This window comes from Heloderma suspectum, chromosome 4 (genome assembly GCF_057233095.1).
Source record: "Heloderma suspectum isolate Gila_16-S chromosome 4, 16-S_ref, whole genome shotgun sequence".
Taxonomy (NCBI): domain Eukaryota; kingdom Metazoa; phylum Chordata; class Lepidosauria; order Squamata; family Helodermatidae; genus Heloderma; species Heloderma suspectum.
Window position 1 is genome coordinate 87657539 of NC_139461.1, and position 22044 is coordinate 87679582.

The 22044-nt window shown below is 40.4% G+C and overlaps 1 protein-coding gene across 6 annotated transcripts; it reads left to right on the forward strand.

Moving 5' to 3' along the window:
• Nucleotides 1-90: 90 nt before the first annotated feature.
• Nucleotides 91-21116, forward strand: RNMT (RNA guanine-7 methyltransferase). 6 transcript variants are annotated; one of them, XM_084849930.1, is made up of 12 exons: nt 91-131; nt 2130-2389; nt 3970-4167; nt 5136-5256; nt 6071-6193; nt 9061-9176; nt 9647-9828; nt 11601-11768; nt 14537-14654; nt 15572-15673; nt 17881-17914; nt 20141-21116. In XM_084849930.1, exons 1-12 carry the CDS (start codon nt 122-124, stop codon nt 20176-20178), a joined length of 1470 nt encoding a protein of 489 aa, XP_084706056.1. In that variant the 5' UTR covers nt 91-121; the 3' UTR covers nt 20179-21116. The 6 variants fall into 6 exon arrangements, with proteins under 6 accessions (XP_084706056.1, XP_084706057.1, XP_084706058.1 ...); XM_084849931.1 differs by having other exon boundaries at nt 105-425; XM_084849932.1 differs by having other exon boundaries at nt 105-300.
• The last annotated feature ends 928 nt before the right edge of the window (nt 21117-22044 follow it).

The window sequence follows — 22044 nt, forward strand, 5'->3', positions numbered from 1 at the left end:
TTCTTCCGGCCCGCCGGCGGGCCGCATTTCCTACTAGGCCTTGGAAAAGAAGACGCGCCTGGCACGCACGCCTACTTTTCTTGACCTTTCGAGGAAGAGGAAGTGGTGGCGATGAGCCCGGATGCAAAACGGTGTGTTCCGGCGCCCGCTTCCCGAGAGGGAAACCCAGCTTTGGCGGGTGAGGAGGTGGGCGTGGGCCGCCGGGGGGCTGCGTCGCCGGTGTCGGAGGCGCCAGGCAGAGTGAGGCGCGCCTCGCTCAGTGTGGGATCGGGCCCACCAACCGGCTCCCCTGCTTCCACGGTAGCTTCCTCCCCCCCCCCCCCCCGTGAGGCCTGGAGAGAAGGAGCTGTTTCTACACGGGGAGTCGGAAGTGTGGCTGTTCCGGTGATAACACTATCGGGGCTTTCCCCCTTCCTCCCATCGTGGTGCGTGAGAGGCTTTCGGGCGTGCTCTGAAATGGCCAACGACTGGACCGAGCGTAGGAGGGCGAAAGTAAAGGGGCTGCCCGCAGCTGAAGCGCTCGGCCTCAAACGCGGCAACCTCGCGATGCTGGTGGGTGGGTGTGAGGGAGGGAGAGAAAGGGCCTGCGCTTCTCTCGCGGCCAGAAATAGGCGGGAGTGGGCTCTGAAGGCTCCCGTTTCCAGCCCTCAGAATAGAGCAAGAAGTAGGGACTCCCCCTGCTCGGCTGACTCCCTAGGAAGTGTAGGCAGCCTCTCATGCTATGCACGATTACTGGGGGTAATCCCCCCTGAGTTTAGCGGGTCTTCTGAGTAAGCATGCGTAGGGCTGGTTAATGCCAGTCACACACTCTGATTACTAACTCAGCTGATGAGTGCTGACAGGTTTATAGATAAAATGGGGCCACTGAGAAAGGGGAGGGAGGTGTCTGTAGGCTCAAGGTTTGCACAAGTACAAAAATACTTGGGGGTTTGGAGTGCAATCTCTCCTCCAAAATAGGCCAATGCGGACTGCGCATGCTCAGTGGCTACAGAATGTGGAGTGTCTGTTAGGGGTGTGGGGAATGGAATGGGTTAATCTGGAAGAAGGCATGATAACAAACTTGCTATACTGCCTGTTATTGTTGTCCAACAATGAGCCTCTCATTTTCTTTGTCAGGAGGATGTCCATGAGAGATTTGTTCCCACAGGAATTTGTGGGAAGTTGGATGAACTGAGATGGTTTTAAGATTATTATAATATTTGTTGCTTTTACTGGGCTTTATCATTTGTTATTTTCTTGCACTCACATAGATTTTTTTTTTTTTAAAGATGCCACCTTGTGTCTCTTTCAGTAGATGGGCTGGATGTTCAAATGAATAATTTCTTGATCAGGCTTGAGATAGAGGGCAGCATCCAACACTGCCTGCTTCCTAGTGGGATCCATTGCTAGTGCAACTGGAAGCTAGTGGATCCTGCAGCAATTGGAAATGAGTGAAACACACATTTCCAGAATGGGGCAGGTAGCAGATGTTGCAAGAGGAAGCTCAGCTGACCTGTCTTGGTCCAGAGTGGGGCATTTCCACTCGTTTCTGGGATTGCTGTCAGAAGTGCCAGATCCTGTTGTGCAAATGGTGAGTCCCAAGTGCAACACAAACAACAGGAATGAAGCAGCAATATTGGATGCTGCCCTCAGAATCAAGTTAGGTTGAATATGACCCAATTCTTAGGTTGAACATACTGACTTTAGATATAATGCAAACTCGTTTGAACATACAAAATAACACAATGGCCCCATTCACATGTAAAGGCAGCAAATAGTTGTTTAATTAGCCAATGATTTGCAGTGGTGTGTGCTGCCGCCATTTTGAATATGCCACCTCTGATCAGCCCAGTTGGAGGTTGCTCCATGTGATTCTGGGCGCTATGGGTTGTAGGTTAACTTTGGGTTGTTTAACCCATGATTAGTCCATGGTGTCTGGGTTTGCACGACATGGAAAAACCTCAGGCACCATGCAACGCTGGTAGTTTGTGGGTTAATTAACCCATAATTTTTTGCTGTGATGTATGAACCAGGTCAATGTCAATACCCACCTTATAATGTTGTTAATATGGTATCTAGTATAGTTGAGGTTTGTGTCTGAGGTCTTGCCTTAACAATAGCAGTAACAATTAAATAATTTCTGTTTGTAGCTGTTTATAAGAAAATAAGACCTCTGGCCAATATGACTGAGGTACTAGAGAGTGGAAAAAGAAGGAAAATTGAAGAAGCTGATAGTGCAACTTCTGAATGTGTAAAGGCTGATTCCTCTGTAATTGGAAATGATGATAAAACTTCCGATAAAAGACATTGTGATGAAGATCAAATGGGAGATAGGAACGCTGTTGATGACAGAGGACCAAAAAAGAAGAGCTTCGGTGATGAAACTGAAGGAAATCATGAAAAGAGAAAGGTGACTACGAGGCTGTGTTCTTTTAAGCAAGTTCAGCATTGTAGACAGGAGTTGTGCATGCATTGTAGATATGTGCATACAGTAATTTATGAAAAGAAAATTCTCAGAGAATAGTTTGGATTCTTACAGGATTCATATTCTTCCAGATACTTTTTCCTTAAATTGGTGCTTGCTGAAATATAACTCAATAGGATGGGTAGTCATCATTGCACATCCATAGTGGTTTTACTTTGAATATGTGGCATTGCAACTAGATATACAATTGAGTATGTATGGAACTTTTGATACTTTGTGTGTGTTGTATAACTGTCAAGTGTATGCCTGTAAATTATAGTGGTGGGTTTAGGACTGAGTGTTGGATCAGTGAAAACACTTTTTTGTCAATTGAACAATGAAATATTAATGAATAATTGTTTTTATTAGTTCATGTTTTAAAATTATTCAGAGTTAAACAGGTTTGATATTTATGCTAATTACTAACCAAATGTCTTAATTGTTGTGAAACAATAGAATTAATATTTGAAGATATGTAATGCATTTTAAATTTTTACCAGTATTAAGAAAGGTTACTGAATGGTTCCCTTTGGCTTCAGTTCCTCCCATTGGCTTTTATCTTGGAGCACCAAGGTCAGCCTACAGTTGTAAGGAAAACTTTAAAACAGAAATAAAGCAAAAGTAAACAGCCACTATTTAAAAAGCAAATCAGCTTTAAAGGCGTGAGGCTAGCTCTTCAAGCATTATTGGCATCATGGGTTCATGGAATATTTGACAACAGTCAGATAGCAGGCTGTCAGTGGGCAATATTTGACTGGTCAACTGAGTGGAATGCCAACCCCTAGGTAGCATTCAAGTTGCTAAGTGGCAGGCTATTGTCAGAGAAGTAGTTAGCTGGAGCAAGGGTTTGGACTTTCCCGTTTCAGAATCCATGACGTTGAGCTCCCTGCCCCAGGAGGTCCAAATTTTCCTCCTTGTCACCTTTTGAAGCATTTTTATTTTAGTAGGGCTTTGGCTTGCCTTCTGTGTAATTTGCTTCCTCCAGAAATAGTTTTGTAGTTGAAAAAAAGAAATCCCGCTGCTTATTGTATTTTGGTTGTTTAAAAATTATGGTATTAGGTTTTTTGTTTTTTATTTACAGTGAGTTGGATCCAGAGTAGCACTCAACAGTGTTGAGCTTGTGCTGGAGGAAGGAGCCAGGGAGGAGAACTTTGAAATTTTCCTGCAGCCCCCTATGCCTTCTGAAAAGCTGATCTGGAGCAGTATTAGAGGTGACCCAGAGGAAGGGGAATTAGCAAAGATTGTCTTCTATCCCCTCCCTCCAGTGGGGAACTTCTGCTGTATCCTGGAGTCCTTTCATACATGGAATGACTAAACTGGATCCTGTCCTATGTTAACCACGCTGTGCAAGATGAAATGGCGGGATGCATATTGAGAAAAAAAACTTCAGTGCAGTAGTGAGTGTACAAAGGTCTTATTGAACCTCATAATGTGAGCAGTAGGCTGAGACAGAGTGAATTGATCAAGCTTCTTGGCTGACCCATGAAGGTTGGATTTCTTACATCCTAACCTGACACTCTTTTTAGGCTAGGTTTACAGAGGATGGAAAGAACGTGGTTGAAGAAGCAAATAGAGCAACTTTCCCTGACTCTGACATAAAGACTGTTGTGGTGGTGGAAGATAATAAAACAAATAAAGATTATTGTGAAACGACTGAAAGAGAAGTCAGTGCTCCTAACAGCAGAAAAGGAGTAAAGAGAGAATTGGATTCTGAAAAGAAAGCAGTGAGTATTTCAGCAGCAGCTTGGTCTTGATTATTGAGCATTACCAAGGTGGGGACATCATTGAATCAAACTCAAGGCTACTCTTTATTTATTTGCTTGAAGTATTTAATTATTTGCTTATGCTGTGTTTTGAAACTTAAGAGAATTTTGCTTGGAATACTAAGGACTATATCCAGTTATATTTATGTGATCTTTCCTTCAACTTTTTAAAGAAGGAAGTTATTTGTAAACACATGGGTTACCTATGGCATGTTATTTTTACACTGCTAATCACTATACAAACTTATTTACAAGTGTTAGTCACCATCGAACAATGAGTTCAGACAGTGGCAGCTTTCGCACGTAATGCTAAACCATAATTTAGTGCTCCGTGCATGAGCAGAAAGGAGCCCGTGTGCTCCTCTCCTCTCCTCTCATGTTTCTGGGAGGAGGTACAAGCCAGATTGCCAGTTCACTTCAGTGGATTCCTGAATTGTTGTTACATGTGAACCTGGAATTGTGGTTTAAAATAAACTCTGGTTTGTTAAACAAGCCAGCAAAACAACCCAGGAGTTTGGGTGGGCTTTCTGCTCATGCATGTAGCGCTAAACCATGGCTTAGCATTACATGAGAACACCCCTGGTGACTTCCCTATGGCCACCTCAAGTAAGATCCTTGATTGACCAGGAGATTTTACTGCAGATCACAATCAGACATTCTGTCTGCAAGCAAGCAGGCTTGTTTTTATATGAAGTTTATGGAAAGTTTATTTTTATTGGCTGTTGGTATGATCCTTGACTGTGCAGGTGCTGCTGCCATTAAGGAAGATTGAAGGAATGAGAAGTTAGATGTGTGGTTGGTGTGGGGATGGTGAGGTAATGGCCTATTAATCTTTTGGGTCCAGAGATGCTGTATGCCTTAAGTATGAACTGAATGTATATAAAGCCTAACATTTTTTGATTAATCTTGTATTTGATGTTTCTGAGCAGCATACAGAAGCTGTAGCAGCACATTACAATAAGCTTGAAGAGGTTGGATTGGAGCAACGTCGTATGAGTCGCATTTTCCATCTCCGAAATTTTAACAACTGGATCAAAAGTGTGCTCATTGGTATGACTACTTTAAAAAAAAGTTTAGGGTGTGTTCATATATTCAAACATTCACATCTTTGGAAGAAAGTGAAGTTGCATTATTGATGCAATTAGTTGGGGTGGGGCAGGTCTCATGCTGGATTCCTGAACCCTAAATAGGAAATCTAGTATCTAAAGCCAAATAAGTACTATAATTCACATTTTGGCTCTGTATGTCACTTCAGCACTATAGTAGTTACTGATGCTATATAATGCTTAATTCAGAGAGCTACATTTGTCAGGGTTCCAGTATCATGGGCTGTAAAACTTGTGATTGTAGTCACCAATATAAATCACAATATTTTTATCAAACCTTTCTTTCAGAGATGGCAAAGGTACATTCCAGTTCAAATTAGTAATATCCAAAGAAGATTAAAATTTATAATTAGAAAGCTGAGAATTCAGGAATAAGTAACTTTCCCAACATTTAAGCTCTGTAGTAGAAAAATTCCCATGTTGTGAACTATGCCTGCTTGCGCTGCAATTCTATAAGCTTTTATCTGGGAGAAAGTCCCATTGAACTCAGTAAGGCTTACTTCTGAGTAGGCAAGCATAGGATTGCAATTTTAATGTCAGTCAGTCAAAACTTCTGAGTAAGCAAGTGCAGAATTTCACTTTTTAAGCCTTTTCCACTCTCTAAATGTCTCAAACAAGTGAGTTTCTCTTCCTTTTTTAAATGGAGTGCAGCATTTTGATATTTAAATTACCTGTGAGTCTGTAAAATACTCAGAATTACGAAGAATATTATGAATATTACCAAGAATATTAAATATTATGTTTCTTTGATTTTCCAGGTGAATTCCTTGACAAGGTACGGCAGAGAAAGCAAAACATTACAGTTTTAGACTTGGGATGTGGCAAAGGCGGAGACCTACTGAAATGGAGAAAAGGCAGAATCAGTAGGCTTGTGTGCACAGGTAAGAAGACAAATGAATTTTATAGGGGAAATGCACAGTTTCTGGTATAGAGATTCCATTTTGATCCTGTAATGGTATTTTCTGATGGTGTAGGAAAATGGAAACTGCTCTTATTTTTATTTTAAATTTGCATAGCCTTGGTTAAATTATCACAGCAAAATGTAGTACAACTAAAACAGAAAAAAGTAGGCATTTTAGAACCTGGGCCAACCCAACCATGCAGCAGGGTTAAATGACCTGTTTCAGGCAGCACCATGAAAGGGAAAGGAAATAGAGGAAGACAAGAATTGGTGTCTGAATCATGTGGCAAGACTCTTCAAAGTTTTGGCGGTGGTTGTGGTGGGCGTTTGGATTCTGCTTTAGGAGTGAAGTGTCTTGGGTCAGTACTGGTAAAACCCAGTTTTATAGCATTTAAAAATACTCACTGGGAGAAAAGTCTTAACCACCAGCAAAAAGGTGAGCAGTGATGGGGCCAGGTGAACTTGGGCATGCCATTCTATTATGTGGGCATAACCACAGAAAACCCTGCTGCTTGATGTTCATTGTCTTCACAGTAATAAGAATTCAAATTAGAAGATGTCTTATTACAAAAAAGAGGGTGCTTAATCAAATATTTATGTTTTTACTATTTTGAGTACATCCAAGAATGTGACTCAGCATTGTTTTTAAGGCAGACATATAAACTATTCCTAAGTCATAGAATCATAGAATAGTAGGGTTGGAAGGGGCCTACAAGGCCATCGAGTCCAACCCCCTGCTCGATGCAGGAATCCAAGTCAGAGCATCCCTGACAGATGGCTGTCCAGCTTCGTTTTGAAGGCCTCCAGTGTGGGAGAGCCCACTACCTCCCTAGGTAATTGGTTCCATTGTCGTATTGCTCTAACAGTCAGAAAGTTTTTCCTGATGTTCAGCCGGAATCTGTCTTCCTGTAACTTGAGCCCATTGTTCCGTGCCCTGCGCTCTGGGATGATCGAGAAGAGATGCTGGCCTTCCTCTCTATGCCAACCTTTCAAGTACTTGAAGAGTGCTATCATATCTCCCCTCATTCTTCTCTTCTCAAGGCTAAACATGCCCAGTTCTTTCAGTCTCTCTTTGTAGGACTTTGTTTCCAGTCCCCTGATCATCTTTGTTGCCCTCCTCTGAACCCTCTCCAGCTTGTCAAATATTTAAATCCTACATTTGAACAGTTGTTCCATCTGAAGTTGCTTTTCTTTGTTTCTTAAAAAGAGCTTTGGTTATGTGCGATGAGACTTTAGCATACTCTACATCAGAGGTGCAGAACCTTCAGGCCAGGGGGCACCCCAATCCAGCCTGCACAGTTCCTTGAGGTTCCTCCAGAGAGCAGGGCTTGGGCTCCAAGACCCACCCCCTGGAGGCATCTCCTCAGAGGGCATCCCCTTGCTGATAGGAATTCCCCTGCTGGCGCACAGAAGCAGCAGACCCTCTGTGTTATCTCAGATTGGCCAAAGCAGCAGGGGAATGGGTGCAGCGGGCCGTGGTACTTGTCTGCACTGTGGAAAGTGGCTGCTCTCCCTGTGCGTGGGTAAGTCTCCTTTTCCTTCGCACACCCTGCATCCTTCCCTCAATGGGGGAAGGAAGTGGGGCGTGCAAAGCAGCTGAGTCCCCCTTTGCTTAACCTTTGTGTGTCCTGCCTCCATCCTCCATTGCGGGAAGGAGGTGAGACAAGGCTGATTCCCTCCTGCCTCTCCTTTATGTGCCCTCCCTCCTTCCCCCATTGCAGGAAGGAAGTGGGGTGCCTAAAGATGGGATAGAGCTGAGGTAGTCTTTGTCGCTTCCCATTGGAAGAGTGACAAGGGCTAGTCCAATTTGGCTTTGCTGAGTGTTGGGCTTCCCTGTCCAGGAAAGCCTGAGTTCAGCAAAGCCTGGTCGAAGTGCTGGGTGGGAGATGCCCTTAGGGCTTGGGCCAGGGAGCAACTGCCATACCCACCTGATGTCATATGGCCCACAGGGGGCTGGATGGAGGGGGTGATCTGGTGCCCCACCCCAAAGTAGTTCTGCACCCCCACCCTACACAAAACTCAGTTTGGGTAACTGTGTTAAGCATTGTCAAATATTTATTTACAACGGTTATATACCACTCCACATCTAAACAAATTCTGGAGCAGTGAAAATAAAAGTTAAAAGGAATAAAACACCATATTAAAAGTTTTTTAAAAATGAATGCCAATAAAACCAGGTTTGGCCAATTGAGGTAGGCGTCTTGAAATAAAGATGTTTTCAGGAGGCACGGAAAAAAATGCATTGTTGGTGCCTGCCTGACCTCCAGAGGCAGGGAGTTCCACAGAAAGGAAGCTACCACACTGAAGGCTGTACTCCTGGTGGACTCCTAACTGGGCCGTAGGTCTATGCAGAACCACCAGGAGCATCCCATCTGATGACTCGCAGTGACCAGGCAAGTTGAGAAGAGAGAAGGCCCTCTTTCAAGTATCCTTGTCCCAAGTTGTTTAGGGCTTCATACACTAGTAGCAAAAGTTTAAACCTGGCCCAGCAGGGAATAGGTAGCCGGTGCAGTTTCCTTGGCAAAGAATTACATGCTGAAAAGAGGCAGCTCCTGATATAAATCTAATGCTTTTAGGCTGCAGTCCTGTACAGTTACCTGGGAGTAATCCCCATTGAACTTAATAGCACTTACTTCTAAGTAGACATACATAGGGTTGCATTGTTAGGCTGTAATCTTATACCCACTTACCTGTGATTAAATCCCATTGATCTCAGTGCAGCTTATGTCTGAGTAGACATGTGTAGTATTGTACTATAAGTCTCCAGTTTATGTACACTGGTGTATGACTGCTTTCATCTCCATTATACCTTTCTGAAGTTTTTTTATTATGATTTTAAAAAAATAGATATTGCTGATATTTCCGTACAACAGTGTGAACAACGATACCAAGATATGAGAAACCGTGGCCGTCAGAATGACCGAATTTTCAGTGCAGAATTTATAGCTGCGGACAGCACCAAGGTATAGTCATTCTGTACTCTTTTTTGTAGTCACTTGTGATTTTGTGTGTGTTTTTAATTGGTATAGAACAGCCTTCCCCTACCTGGTTCCTGCCAGCTGTTTTGGACTGCCACTCCCAGCATTGCTGAGTACTGGTAAACAAATCAGGAATCTGCTGAAGTGACATGACATTCTGGCGTGTACGTCCTCCGAGAAATATGAGAGGAAGAGAGGGGAGTGCGTATTGTCAGCAAATATTACCTGTTTTTTTTTAGCATTTACCTCCTAACGGAACAATTGATATTATAGGTGGTAGGGCGTAAGGGGCTACAGCAGCTTAACTTTCAAGTTGTAAGATGGAAAGAGAAGAAAGATAATCAAAACTCTTTGGGTTGGTCCTCTTAGTTTATATGTAGCATGCTGATATAATGCAAATTGTTTTTCCTTTCCTATCTAGCATAAACATAAACTTTCTCTTGTATTTGTCTCAGGAACTTCTGTCTAAAAAGTACAAGGATCAGAAGATGTATTTTGACATCTGCAGCTGTCAGTTTGTATGCCATTATTCATTTGAGACATATGAGCAAGCTGATATGATGCTTAAAAATGCATGTGAACAACTTTGCTGTGGAGGATATTTCATTGGCACAACTCCAGATAGCTATGAACTTGTGTAAGTGTGTGTGAATGAAGTATTAGGTGAGAACTCTGCTGCTTCTGAATGTATATAGTCTTCAAGCAGAATATTTACAAACATAGGTGTGTAAGGCACTGATTAGAAGAAGGACTCCTGTTATACTGATAACACTGGAGAATAACCACTCACCCACATTATTCATTTGAAAGTAGTGTTGTTTACGTCCGTTGCCTGCAGCTCCTTCTTGTCTTTTTTTTTTGGTCGTGCAGCAGTTAAGAAATGAGCAAGAATAAGCGCTCTCTCTCTAACATTATCCAAAATACCAGCCATTGAAATGTCAGAGAAATCTGTGACAGATTCAGATGAGTTTGGATTTTTTTCAGTTTGACTGTTTTTTTCCTAGTCATGTGGATTCCGCTGACTTGCACACTGGTTATTCTCTTTTGAGGGGGATTTGCACTAATTCACAAGTGTATTAATCCACATTAGTTAATGTAAATTAGTGCTAATGTACATTTAATAATGCGGGTTAACACATTTTCACAAGTGCGCATTAGCGCTAATGTGCATTACAGCAAGTGGAACGGAATTCTGGTAAAAAAAATCTGATTCTGTCAATGAGTGGATGACGTAAAGAAAGACCGCTGCCATTCTGCAAAACACAGACGGAATGGCTTTAACAAAATGTATATATTCCTAACCAGCCAGGACAATTCCAGGCCCCTTCCTTGAATGTTCAGCTTTTTTCCTCCTTTAAATAAGTCTCCAGCCCTCTTACATATGGAAGTACAAGGTAAAGTATGGAGCCAGTGTATTGCTCACTAAGAAAGAGCCTGCTACCACTGTTCTGGCCAATGAATAACTGGAATAATTGACAACAGGAGGCACTTTGTTATAACATTTATGTTTTAATTACTAAAATTAAATAACATGGTTAGGATCTGGATATCCTGCATTACCACCCTCTCCCCTCCAGTGCACCCTTAAAGCATATGGCCACAAAATTTCATCCTGTAGGCCTGATGCCTGCCTTTTTGCCATTCTTAGAAGTCTACTTTTACCTGCAGGAATGTGAAACACAGTTGGCTTGTCCCATTGTGCAGCAAAGCAGCACATAGAAAGGTTTTATTGTATTGGCCTTTGCACTGAGGTGGCCATGCATAGAATCAGGTCCTGATGTGTGAGCTCTACTTGTGCTTTTATGCTAGGATGGCTGTCTGCACCACCAGCACCAAGCAGCTTTTTCACTAGGCACTGCCCCTTGCACTACACAACAGCATTGTAGCACTTATGCACCTCAAAGGTAGGTTGACTATGATGAAGTAACCCCTCTTGTCCCCTTGCGCAGCATCCTGTGGGTTCTAGTCCAAACATGCTCCAGCTATTAATGTGGGTGTTCTGGAAAGTAGTGCAGAGTCTCTCGGATCTGCCATACATGTTAATAATATGATCAGAACTGAGCTGCAGAAGGACAGTAACTGTACCCATGCAATTAAAAGCCATATTTATAGCTATTAAGGATGGTTAATCTTTTTGTACTCATTCTCTGTGGTGAGAATAAAAATGAGTTATGGTGAAATAATTTGAGTGATATATTTGACATAGAGGAAGATAATCTGTTATTGCTCTAAAAACTATGGGGCAAGATTATATCATTATTTGGATGTGTCTGATTTCTTTAATGATGATAGTGATCTTTGGCCAGGTCATATTGTGCTTCAGTTTCATCAAAACAATTAGGAGCTTGAATAGCCTTAGTTTTGTGGATTTTAAAAACGTAATTATATCATTTTTATATGCTGCTATAGAAAGCGCCTTGAAGCTTCACAGACAGACTCATTTGGAAACGAAATATACACAGTAAAGTTTCAGAAGACAAAGGGGGATTATCCCTTGTTTGGCTGCAAGTATGATTTCAGCTTGGAAGGAGTGGTTAATGTCCCAGAATTCCTGGTCTATTTTCCATTGCTGGTAGAGTAAGTTTTTATTTTTTTAACTTTGTTTTGTTATTAATTTAGAAATGGTTGCTACTGATGCCTTCTGTTTGCTTTTTAGATCCATGAGGTAGGTAATGTGATAGCTTGGTCCTTGATAGCCTGTGCATTTGATAACTTGATACTCCCTAATGCCTCCCTTCTGGCTCCCCTCTTTTTTTCCTTATATTTTTGATTTGGGAAGGACCTGACATGGATGGTAAAGCCAATGTGCTTGGTTCTATATAGTGATGTGAAGGCCTGGGGAAAAGACAACAGAAAACTGGGGGTGGAGGGTGGGGGTTCTTCCATATTTTTTTTCCTAAGGACCATTTCTGTTTTTTTTCTCTGAAAAAAAGAGAAATTGAACAGCTCTGGATTATGAAATATTTTCTTTTGGAATAATGAGTAATATGTTTAAGATTAGGTGTTTATATATTGTTACCCAGCTTTTACTCCCCCAAAAGTTTTCTAAACATTGTGTAATAAGATGACTTTTATAGAAAGACTAGAGATGTAAAATTTCTGGAAATAATGAAGCCTTGAGGGAAAACATTTTTTAATCCTCTGTAAAATTCCTAGCATAGTTATTTCTAAATTATGCTCAGTTTCTCATCATGTGAGTAGAGTCACAGTGTCATAATATGGAAGAAAATGTGTGTTCTTGACACTTTGAGTTTTGTTCTATAGAGTCCTGTGTTTCTGGGCTTGTTTGCTGAGATACTGTAGCAGTCATTTAATAATAATAATTCTAATCTAAAACTCACGTTTAAAAGAAACACTGTAGGATATCCTGCCACTGCCACCAGATGTGACGGAACAGCATGTGGATTATTCCACTGATTTTTCTTTTTTTAAAAAAAAGAATTAACTTTGAGGCTTGGGCTGTGGAATTCACTGCCACATTTTTTAACAAAGTTCTCAATTAGACCTTGCCACTAGGGAATGCTGCATCAGCTATGAATAAGATGTTCATTAACAGAAATTATTTTAAAAAGTGAATAAAATGTCACTCTTCAAGTAATAGGTTGAGACTGCATAAAGGTTTTAAGTTAAATATAGTTGCTTACCTTTCTAATAGGTAAGAGAATCTTTCCCAGCTAAATAACATCTCAGTAGTTTTCCCTTCAGACCAGGTTTGCCTAACCTCCACTCCACAAACAGAAATAGGATTAGGAATTTCCCTAAACTTCCTTGAAAACAGGAACAAATGCTATATACTAGTCCTCAGCCTCCAGTTATTCCTGCCTTTTCTGGCATCTAGGATGATTCAGATGTTTCAGAGACTACTTGCTGAAAGTCCCTCTGGTTAGACATAAAATATAATCCTAAAATGTATTATGTATAACTTGCTTTGCTCATCAAATTATCATGTTTGGTATATTACATTTAAAAATATAGTTTATTCAGACAGTAATTACTAAAAGTACTTTTAGGGAGGAATCCTACCGGGATAGGCAGCCGCCTCCGAACTTAGAGGTGACCACCTGTCCAGTGCAGGGCAGGAGAAGTGTGGAGGGGATTGTCCCTTCCGTGCATTTGTGGCTAGTGAGCTGATTTTTGGCTGTCCAGCCACGGGAAGTCAGAGGGTAGGAAGCGGCGGCCAGACAACTCGTTGGATGTGTCGTACCGGATTTCCAACTTCCCCACCCCAGCACACACCCAGGAACGCCCCGTTTTTGCTGCTCTGCGCTACAAGGCAGAGGGTGAAGGTTGGTTCCCGGGAACTGACCTATCCTATGGCTGTCTAGCCGCTGACTAGTGGCCATAGGATTGCACCCTTAAAAGTTTTTAATTTTAATGATAATTTTATGAGCAAAACAAGTTATACATATCATTTACGTTCCTAATGCAGCTTTACTCAACCTAATGTTCTCCGGATGTTTTGGACTACATGACTATTGGTCATGCTTCCTGGGGCTGATGGGAGCTGAAGTCCAAAACATCTGGACATCATCAAGTTGGGAAGGCTATCCTAAAGCAACAAAATGACTTGCGATTTATAAAAAGCCCTAAAAAAAGTAATAATGAATATTTTTCTATTTTGCCCAAAGAATTCTGTTTTTTCCTAACCCCCTCCAGAAAAATGTGTGTTTTCCCCACTGTGGCTTCAACATTTCTGGAAATTCTACAGCTTTAGTTCTATATCCCCATGGTGAGCTCTTTCATGGATGCAAAAGTTTTCTTCTTTACTGTGTGGCTGTTCTGCTTGTGTCCTGTGCCAGGCTGCCTCCTCCCACCCTCCCCTGCTTATCATTTCACTGCAGTTGTGGTTTTCTGCTCTGTGACCAGCCAGGCCTTTCATAACGTATTAGAAGGGGCTAGCAAAAATGTCCATAGTTGTAGTCTGATGTATCACCAAACTCCACATTACACTGAGAGAACATAACTTCTGATGGTTGAAGTACACTTGAAGTATGCATTACCGCATTTCATAATTATACTAGCTTATAATATTTAACCCTCTCAGCTGCAGTCTGAGAGTATAGTTGAAGTTATAGTTGGGGTTCAATAGCTGTATTCATATTGTCTTAACATATATATTGGATACATTCTATTTCCTTTTTTAAATGTACGTTCATAATTTTGAAAATGGCTGTATATTCAAATGAGGTGTAAGATGCCTATAGAAGAATAACTGCAATTTTCCTTCAGACTGTAAGGTGTCACTGTGATACAGAACTAGCGTTTGTAAACAGATAATGCTTTGTAATTTTGTGACTTTGTGCTAATTAAGCATTAATGTTTTTAATAAAATGTACTCTTTGTAGAATGGCAAAGAAGTATTGCATGAAACTAGTCTACAAAAAGACTTTTCGGGAGTTTTATGAAGAAAAGATTAAGAATGAGGAACATAAAATGCTTTTACAACAAATGCAGGCATTGGAGGTTCGTATTTAAATGCATAGCTACCTTCTGTAATTGTCAGTCCTGTCAACTGTTTATCTGCTTTTTTGAATAGTATGCATTTGAATAGTGTATTGTTTGCTGTGTTTTGTGTCGCTTACTCTCGTATATTTGAGGAGTCTGTCAATAGCAAAACAGTGCACAGAACACATTTACCTTAGACACGCTCACTTGGTAGAGCGTTTCTTTTGATATCACTGGAACATGATTTTAAATTAATGTATTTCGAATTAACACTTCATTTCAAGACTTTGGACTTGTACTGCTATATAAGTAGTTCACTACTTATATAGTAAAACAGTACTAATTAAAGCATGACCGTTACAAATATAAAAGATGTTGTATGGGTACAGGACATTGCTGTTGTGACCACTTTGTGATCCTGTGCATACATGTAGAAGTATACTATCAATGGGAAACCAATGGGACTAATTGAAGTAAAGGCTTTTGGGCCAGCATATGAATTTCTGCCTGTGCAGACCGTGCTGAAGCTAAGCTGCCAAATAAAAACTGCTTGGGAGCCCTGAGTTCCATCATAGAAGAAAGGAGGGATATCAGGGTTTTAGCCTTAAAGGTGGCCTAAAAACAATAAATACAGTGCAAGGTCCAGGTGTCAGTGACACAATCCCTTTCGTTGGTTAAGCAGTAAATAGTATTTGAAGTGTAAATATTCTGCTTACAAGGTAAAGCAATTACTGTGACTATGAAGAAATACATAATTTTTTTACCAACGCTTGCTAGCTGCCTCCCAGCTCAAGGAAGAGGAAATCTGGCACGTCTGTGGATAACTTAAAACACTTGTGTCTGAACATTCAAAGAGATGGGCACCCACCAGTGTTTCCCTTATTCTTATGGCCTGTGGCTATATTTGCGGTAATTGTGTCTTACCTGTTTTTCAGAAATACCCTGCTGATGAAAGCTCCAGGTTAGTTTCGAATAAGAAAGAGGACTATGAGCATGCAGAAATGCTTAAGAACGATGGAAAAGCAAAGCTGCCTTTGGTAAGAATCTGCTAAATGGCATTTCTAGGTCTGAAGCTTAAAGCCAGATTTTCCAGAGAAGTCTAAATGTGGACTCCGGGCCTTGATGGTGTAACAGATAGCTACCATGTTTGGAAGCTGGCTTAGCCTGTTCTTGGATTGCCCCTGACGAAGGAACTCTTCATTCCAAAATGTGTCGGGCTTGTTAATAAAATATGTTACCTGGCACCTTTGAGATCACATTCACTTTTCACATTCCATCCTGTTTTGGTGCTTCCCTTCTGGTTTTGTCAGATCTTCCAAAGGCATGGTAACTGCTTGCGTCATTGCAGTTATGGCAGTATCCTGTCCCGTGACCAGATTATTTTGGATGTGGCTCTGCAAATTCAAGGTTTTTGTTTTCTCCACCTCAACATTACTGGGGGATCTATGCACGTGGGTTTGGCCCACAGAACCAAAATATTTAGGATAGTGCTCTGAAAGCTCATTGGTGGCCATATGTTAGGTGATGTAGCACACAAGTTGCTCTTGGAACAAGGAGTGGTGCCGAAGGCTGCTGCAGTGGCAGGGGCCCAGCATCACAATTCATGGCCAATGTCCAAATGATAGAAGGTGGTTTCCTTCCCCACCCTGCTTTTTTATTTTGTCTAGTTTCTGCAGAATTGTGAAACTACTCCCCTGTCATAATAATGTGTTACTAGTTTCTCTGTGTGGCTGAGCATTACGGCAGCTGCAGAGTTTACAGGGTGGTGTTTGCTTGTGCAGGAACTAGCCTCTTTAAAATTGCTATTTTACTTCTGAGCATTGAAAGCAAGAGGGTAGTAGTATTCTCCCTTTATTTAGTGTCCGGAGTTAGAAAATGATAGATAATATTCCTGAAAAGATGGACAGCCGTCTTTAGTCATAACCTAAGGTGCTCAAGAGTACAGAACAGTCTTATAAATAAACCTATAAAAAGTATTAGCCTAGATAAGTTACTCGCCTACCAACCCATATCATACTAATTTAAGTCATGTGTAGCATGTCACCGAAGAGTAATTGGTTAAATTTGCATAATCTCATGTTCCCCTCTTCTGGAGTCATGTGTTGCTTCGCACAGGCAAGTAGTTGTCTTCAAGCCTGCCATAACACTGATTAGCTACCACTTAAGATAACACACTTTAATGTATGCAGAAAGTTACAGGGCATATTTGCACCCTGGTGAGGATACCTTCTTGTAGTATTGGGCAACTGTATTGGGACGCTGGTCCAATGTTTATATACCTGCCAGAACCTTAAGGTCATCTTCAGCAGCCTTCTGCAGGTACCCCAGCCAACTGAGGTGAAGCAGGTGGCTACTAGGAAGAGGGCCTTTTCAGTTGTAGCATTCCAGTTGTGGAATGCCCTCTCCAGAGAGGCTCTCGTGGCACCTTTGTTTGTGGTCTTTTTGGCACCAGGTGACAACCTTTTTTTCCTCTCAACTTTTTAGTCCTTCAGTTTAAAAAAAAAAAAGGTGTTAGTATGTTTTAAGATCTTTGCACTGCTGCGGTCTTTTACTTTGATCTTTACTCTAGGTTTACTCTGTTTTAATTCTTTTGAATGTTTTTATATGATGTTGTGTTTTATGGTTTTAAGTCTTGTTTTGCGAACTGGCATTGGGCAGTATAGAATGTAATAAAATAAACCAGTGTTTTGCCCAAGTGGTTTGAACCAGATGCAGATATGCACTTTAGAAATTGAATTGCAATTCTTTATTAATAATAGTAATATTAAATAATTGTATTTGTCAGTGCTGTGAACACAGGGCAAAGATAGCATAGCAACTGTGTGGTAGATACCTGGTATATAACCCTATTTCTATACCTCAAGGAGCACTCCTTCTTACAGTTTCTTCATATGAAAAAACTGTCATTACTTTATCCAGAGAAATTACATCTCTTAACTATCCATAATCAAACTTCCAATCCTTTATTGCTAAAGTGATAATAAACCAACCCTTTTTAAAACGAGAGGTTCCTTTCAGCCCACTCATGGATCGGCTTCTCAATGTTTACAAATCTTACTTTTTCAAGGAGAATGCTGAAGTACAGTGGAGCATAGTTTGGCTTTCTGAAATCCAAAAAATGTAGAGAGGTTATGTCATTGATAACTGAAACATTAAAATGAAGCAAGAGGAAGAAAGTTTGTCACTGTGTACAAAATTAAAGAATTCTTGCTGTCCGTAATTTTGACATGTCTTTTGTTCTTAGGGAACCTTGAGTAAATCTGAATGGGAAGCAACAAGTATGTATTATGTTTAATTATTACTAGAATAGTTTAATTTCTTCAAATGTATATGTCTATAAGGCAGTTTAGCACCTGCTCCATGAAACCAAGTTGCAGTTGTTACATTATCTCTCTGCCCTCTCCTCTGCTCCCCTGGTCCCTTTTCTTCAGCGGCCCGGCTAGTGTGCTTTTAAAACATAGGATTTTCTCCAGCAGGAGCATTTCATAAGGGAATCTGTTAAGAACAAAGTCTGCAGGAAAAAATTGGGTGATTCATAGATGCCTCTGCATTGCAACTTTATTAATGCTTTATTAGGCTTAAATGAGCAGATTAATTTTAACTGCTGATGAATAGCAGTCAATATTGAATTTCCTAATTTACATAAGTCAGAAATTGGTGGCAGATAGTTTGCAAGCAAACTGAAGAAGCCAACTGAAACCTGATATAGATGTACTGAGGACATGAGGAATGTATCTGGCCTTCTATCTCCTTCAAAAGGCTGTATACAGCATCCATTAGCACACGAATGTGCTACATTAACATGTTGGGGTGCACTAACCTGAGCTTCAGACCATGGGGCATAGGAACGTTGCATGCAAGTGCCCTGGTCTGTCACATTCAGTAAGCGCCTTTTGAATGAGATGGCGGCTAGATGGATAAGCGTTTTCTACACAGCCTCATCACATTTAAATCAGGACTAAGTTGCACTTTATTTGTGTGTATTTTCTTATTTCACAACAATTTGAAATGCCCATTAAGCCAATTATAGAAGCAAAACATGGTGTTGAGCTTTCCTGATCCATAATTCCTTATTTAGGATCTAGTGGATGGTATTTCATACTTTTCTCAAGTAATTTTCTCTATGCTTCCAAATAAATTTCTTGCTGTGACTGTAATGGTATGGCATATGTAGTCACAGATTGTTCCAATGAAGTACAACCTGGTGGTGAAAAATGCATTCCAGCTTGCTCTATGGATTTCATTGCAAAAGAATTTGGAGCCCATAATAGCTGTGTAAGCTTTAATAAAAATGGGGTTTATAGTTCATTCTGGCACAATAGGTCGGTGGGTCTTGCTTGGTAGGAAACGATGCATGTTTTTGCTTCATATGGGTTCATTTAAACAGTCAAGATCCAGATATGATTCAGAATAGCCATCATTCAGAGACAGTCCTTGTTTATATGGAAAAAGGCATTTGCTTGCATCTGTCTCACACATTTGTAAAGCATCATAGTGATTCTGCTGCTGTGAATTTTATGTACCAGAGATGGCAATCATTGTTTATCATCACTTATCCTGGGCGGCAGGTGACTCAAATGTTTGGTTCACTCCTTTCGTCATACAAATAAAAAGAGACTGAAATGAGTTCAGGGGTAATCCTAGAATAATTATTTTTACTAAAGATCCCAGATTAGTTTAAGCCATTTGTTTTGCTGATGTGTTCGGTTTGGGACTTTAGAAGCCATGGTTTTCTGCGGATCTACATACTAAATACTAGGGCTGAGCCCACTCCAGTTATTGTGTTTACAATTTGTGAAAATCATGCAGTGTGTTGGGTTATTTTTCCTCTTGACATTTAAAACTAAAAAGTGTGACTTGGTGGTATAATTGTTTTAATAGCTAATGGTAATTGCATAATCACATGGCACCTGCATATTCCCTAATTCATTGTCTTCATCTGTGTGACATTTACCACATGTCAGTGATGCAATTAGCATGGATTATCATGACGCTTCTAGTACAGAGCCTTATAGGCTACATATCATCGCTAGATATTATTTATGGAAGTCATTCCCAGCCTTGAAGGGAACACATGTATTTAAAATACTGAAATGTCATTGAGCTATTATATTACATTGAGAATTATACTATTATATGAGAATTATATTATTATATGAGAATTATATACATTGATAAATGTATATAATTTAATACCCTTATACAGCGATGCATAACTACTTAAAAAATGCTGCATTTCATTTTCTTTAAAACTATATGACTGTATACAAATCTTTTCATAAACTTCAGGCACGTTACTAGAAACTGTTTGAGACGGTGCTTCATCAGCTAAGTGAAATAATATTAAATGAGTGGGACATGGCTCCTAGCCTCTATTGGAAGAATATATATATTCTCAGGTTTTGTTGTTCAACAAAAGAAATGAGAACAAGACAACTTTATTTTACTAAAATTTCTGAAGTGGGAGAATGCTAATGTACAGGGTTTTTTTGTCTTTTCTCCAGGTATATACTTGATTTTTGCATTTGAAAAGCAACAGTAAAAAACCCCCCCACAGAGAAATACCGTTGAAGTGATCTAGCATCCAAAGTGACAGCTGTTTTATATTTTTATGTTTAAGAATGTGCAGGACACAACCAAATTAGGCAAGCTTACTTATAAGTTATGGTTGCCTGTCTGTGACAGATGGAATATTTGTGTGTGTGTGTGTATATATAAATACATGAAATAGGAATTGGAATTCTTCTGGGTGGGATGTTTGGGTTCCTACTTTTTAACAAAGAGCACGTTTTCTGAAATACTCAGGATGTTTTCAGACACACATTTGCCACTTACTGACAGCTTAAAAACCTACTTCATAGCAGCATTCACAGATCATAATGTAACTTCCATCCTTGTGGTAATGCCACTGCTGTCAAGCTTGAAAATCCAAGGAACTGGGGATTTGGGTAATTGTATTGTCAGAGGCTACAGATAACCAGCTCTACATGCTGTTCAAGCCATACCAAACTACGTTTTGAAGTGGTCACCATGCAGCAAATGTTAATTTGAAATTGCCCATTGTGAGATATTGAGCTGTATAAAGTTGTAAACAAGTAAATTCATAAGTGTTGAAACAACTGAGGCTGGATCCAGTATCCACAGCAATCAGTAGAGAACTTGCAGCTCCTGTTTCAGAGCTATGTAAATGGGTGTCTCCTTTCAGAGAAGAAACCTTTGTTAAGCAATTTAAGAAAATGAAGAAGCTCTTGCATGTGTGAGTTCTGTGTGCATTAGAATGCCAGATATCACCATTCATAGCTTGGGCTTTTTATCTCCATTCCACAGTGCAGTATTTTCAGTGTTAAATAATTGTGGTTGGTGTGTAGAGTGGGGGAATATTTTGGAGAAATACTAATTTGTTGTGCTCATTGGTGTGTAATTTCCTTTCATAGTATGTGATCCAAGATTAAATAGATTTCTGTTCTGTACAACTAATAACGTGTCTGAGAAGTCATTTCCCTAACTACTTGGTTGTTTATGCAGAATCTTCCAAAAAAAAAAGGATGTACAAGTAACAAAATAATTGCTAGCATAACTCTTAAAAGAAATTTTGTCCCCAGGAACATTGTCAAACAGTATCTGCTCTGGAAAGCAGAATGGAAACAAAACGGCATGAAATTATACAGGGTACAGTTGAGTATCACTGCGTGAGCTGCTTCAGTAGAAATCCCTTAGCCTCAAATCTTTGAACAGGAGGTACTTCAAATACATTAGAGGGAGTGAAGTCTGTACATTAGGACTGCCTTGCAAATCATGATTTTTCCACATAGATGTTACCTGGATATACACCGATATATGATTAACAAATAAGTTTATTTAGTTGTGAGTGTGTATACACAATGACACACGATAGTACAAGTGGTGAAAATACATGTTTGCATTCATTGCTTATGATACAAATTCCCAAAGAGATGTTACATTAAAGTACAGAACCTTGTTTTCCAATTGGAAACAATTTCCTTAGAACTGAAAAATGTGGCCAAGCTTTTTAGTATATCTGTCAGGTTTCCCGATCCCCCTAGCGCACACGCTCAGGCAATCTGACACTGGACACCCAAATTGGTGAGATTTTTTTATTGCAGGGAATCCCATGGCAAAAGCTCAGTGGTTACACTCTTCAGAAATCATGTAGCTGATGTTCAGTAGTTATAGGCTCTGTAATTCCAGAACAGTCCAAAGCTAAACACTACTACCGTGACTGAGATCCTCATCAACGTGGTTTCTCCGTTGCCATCTCCACGCTTCTGTACACAAGGGAAGGGACTCTGGATTCCTGGGTACCTAACCCAGACAATTCTTTCATGGGGTTCTAACCCCGGCCATGGAAAGGGAATGATTCCTGGAATGAATCCATCAGGCAATCAAG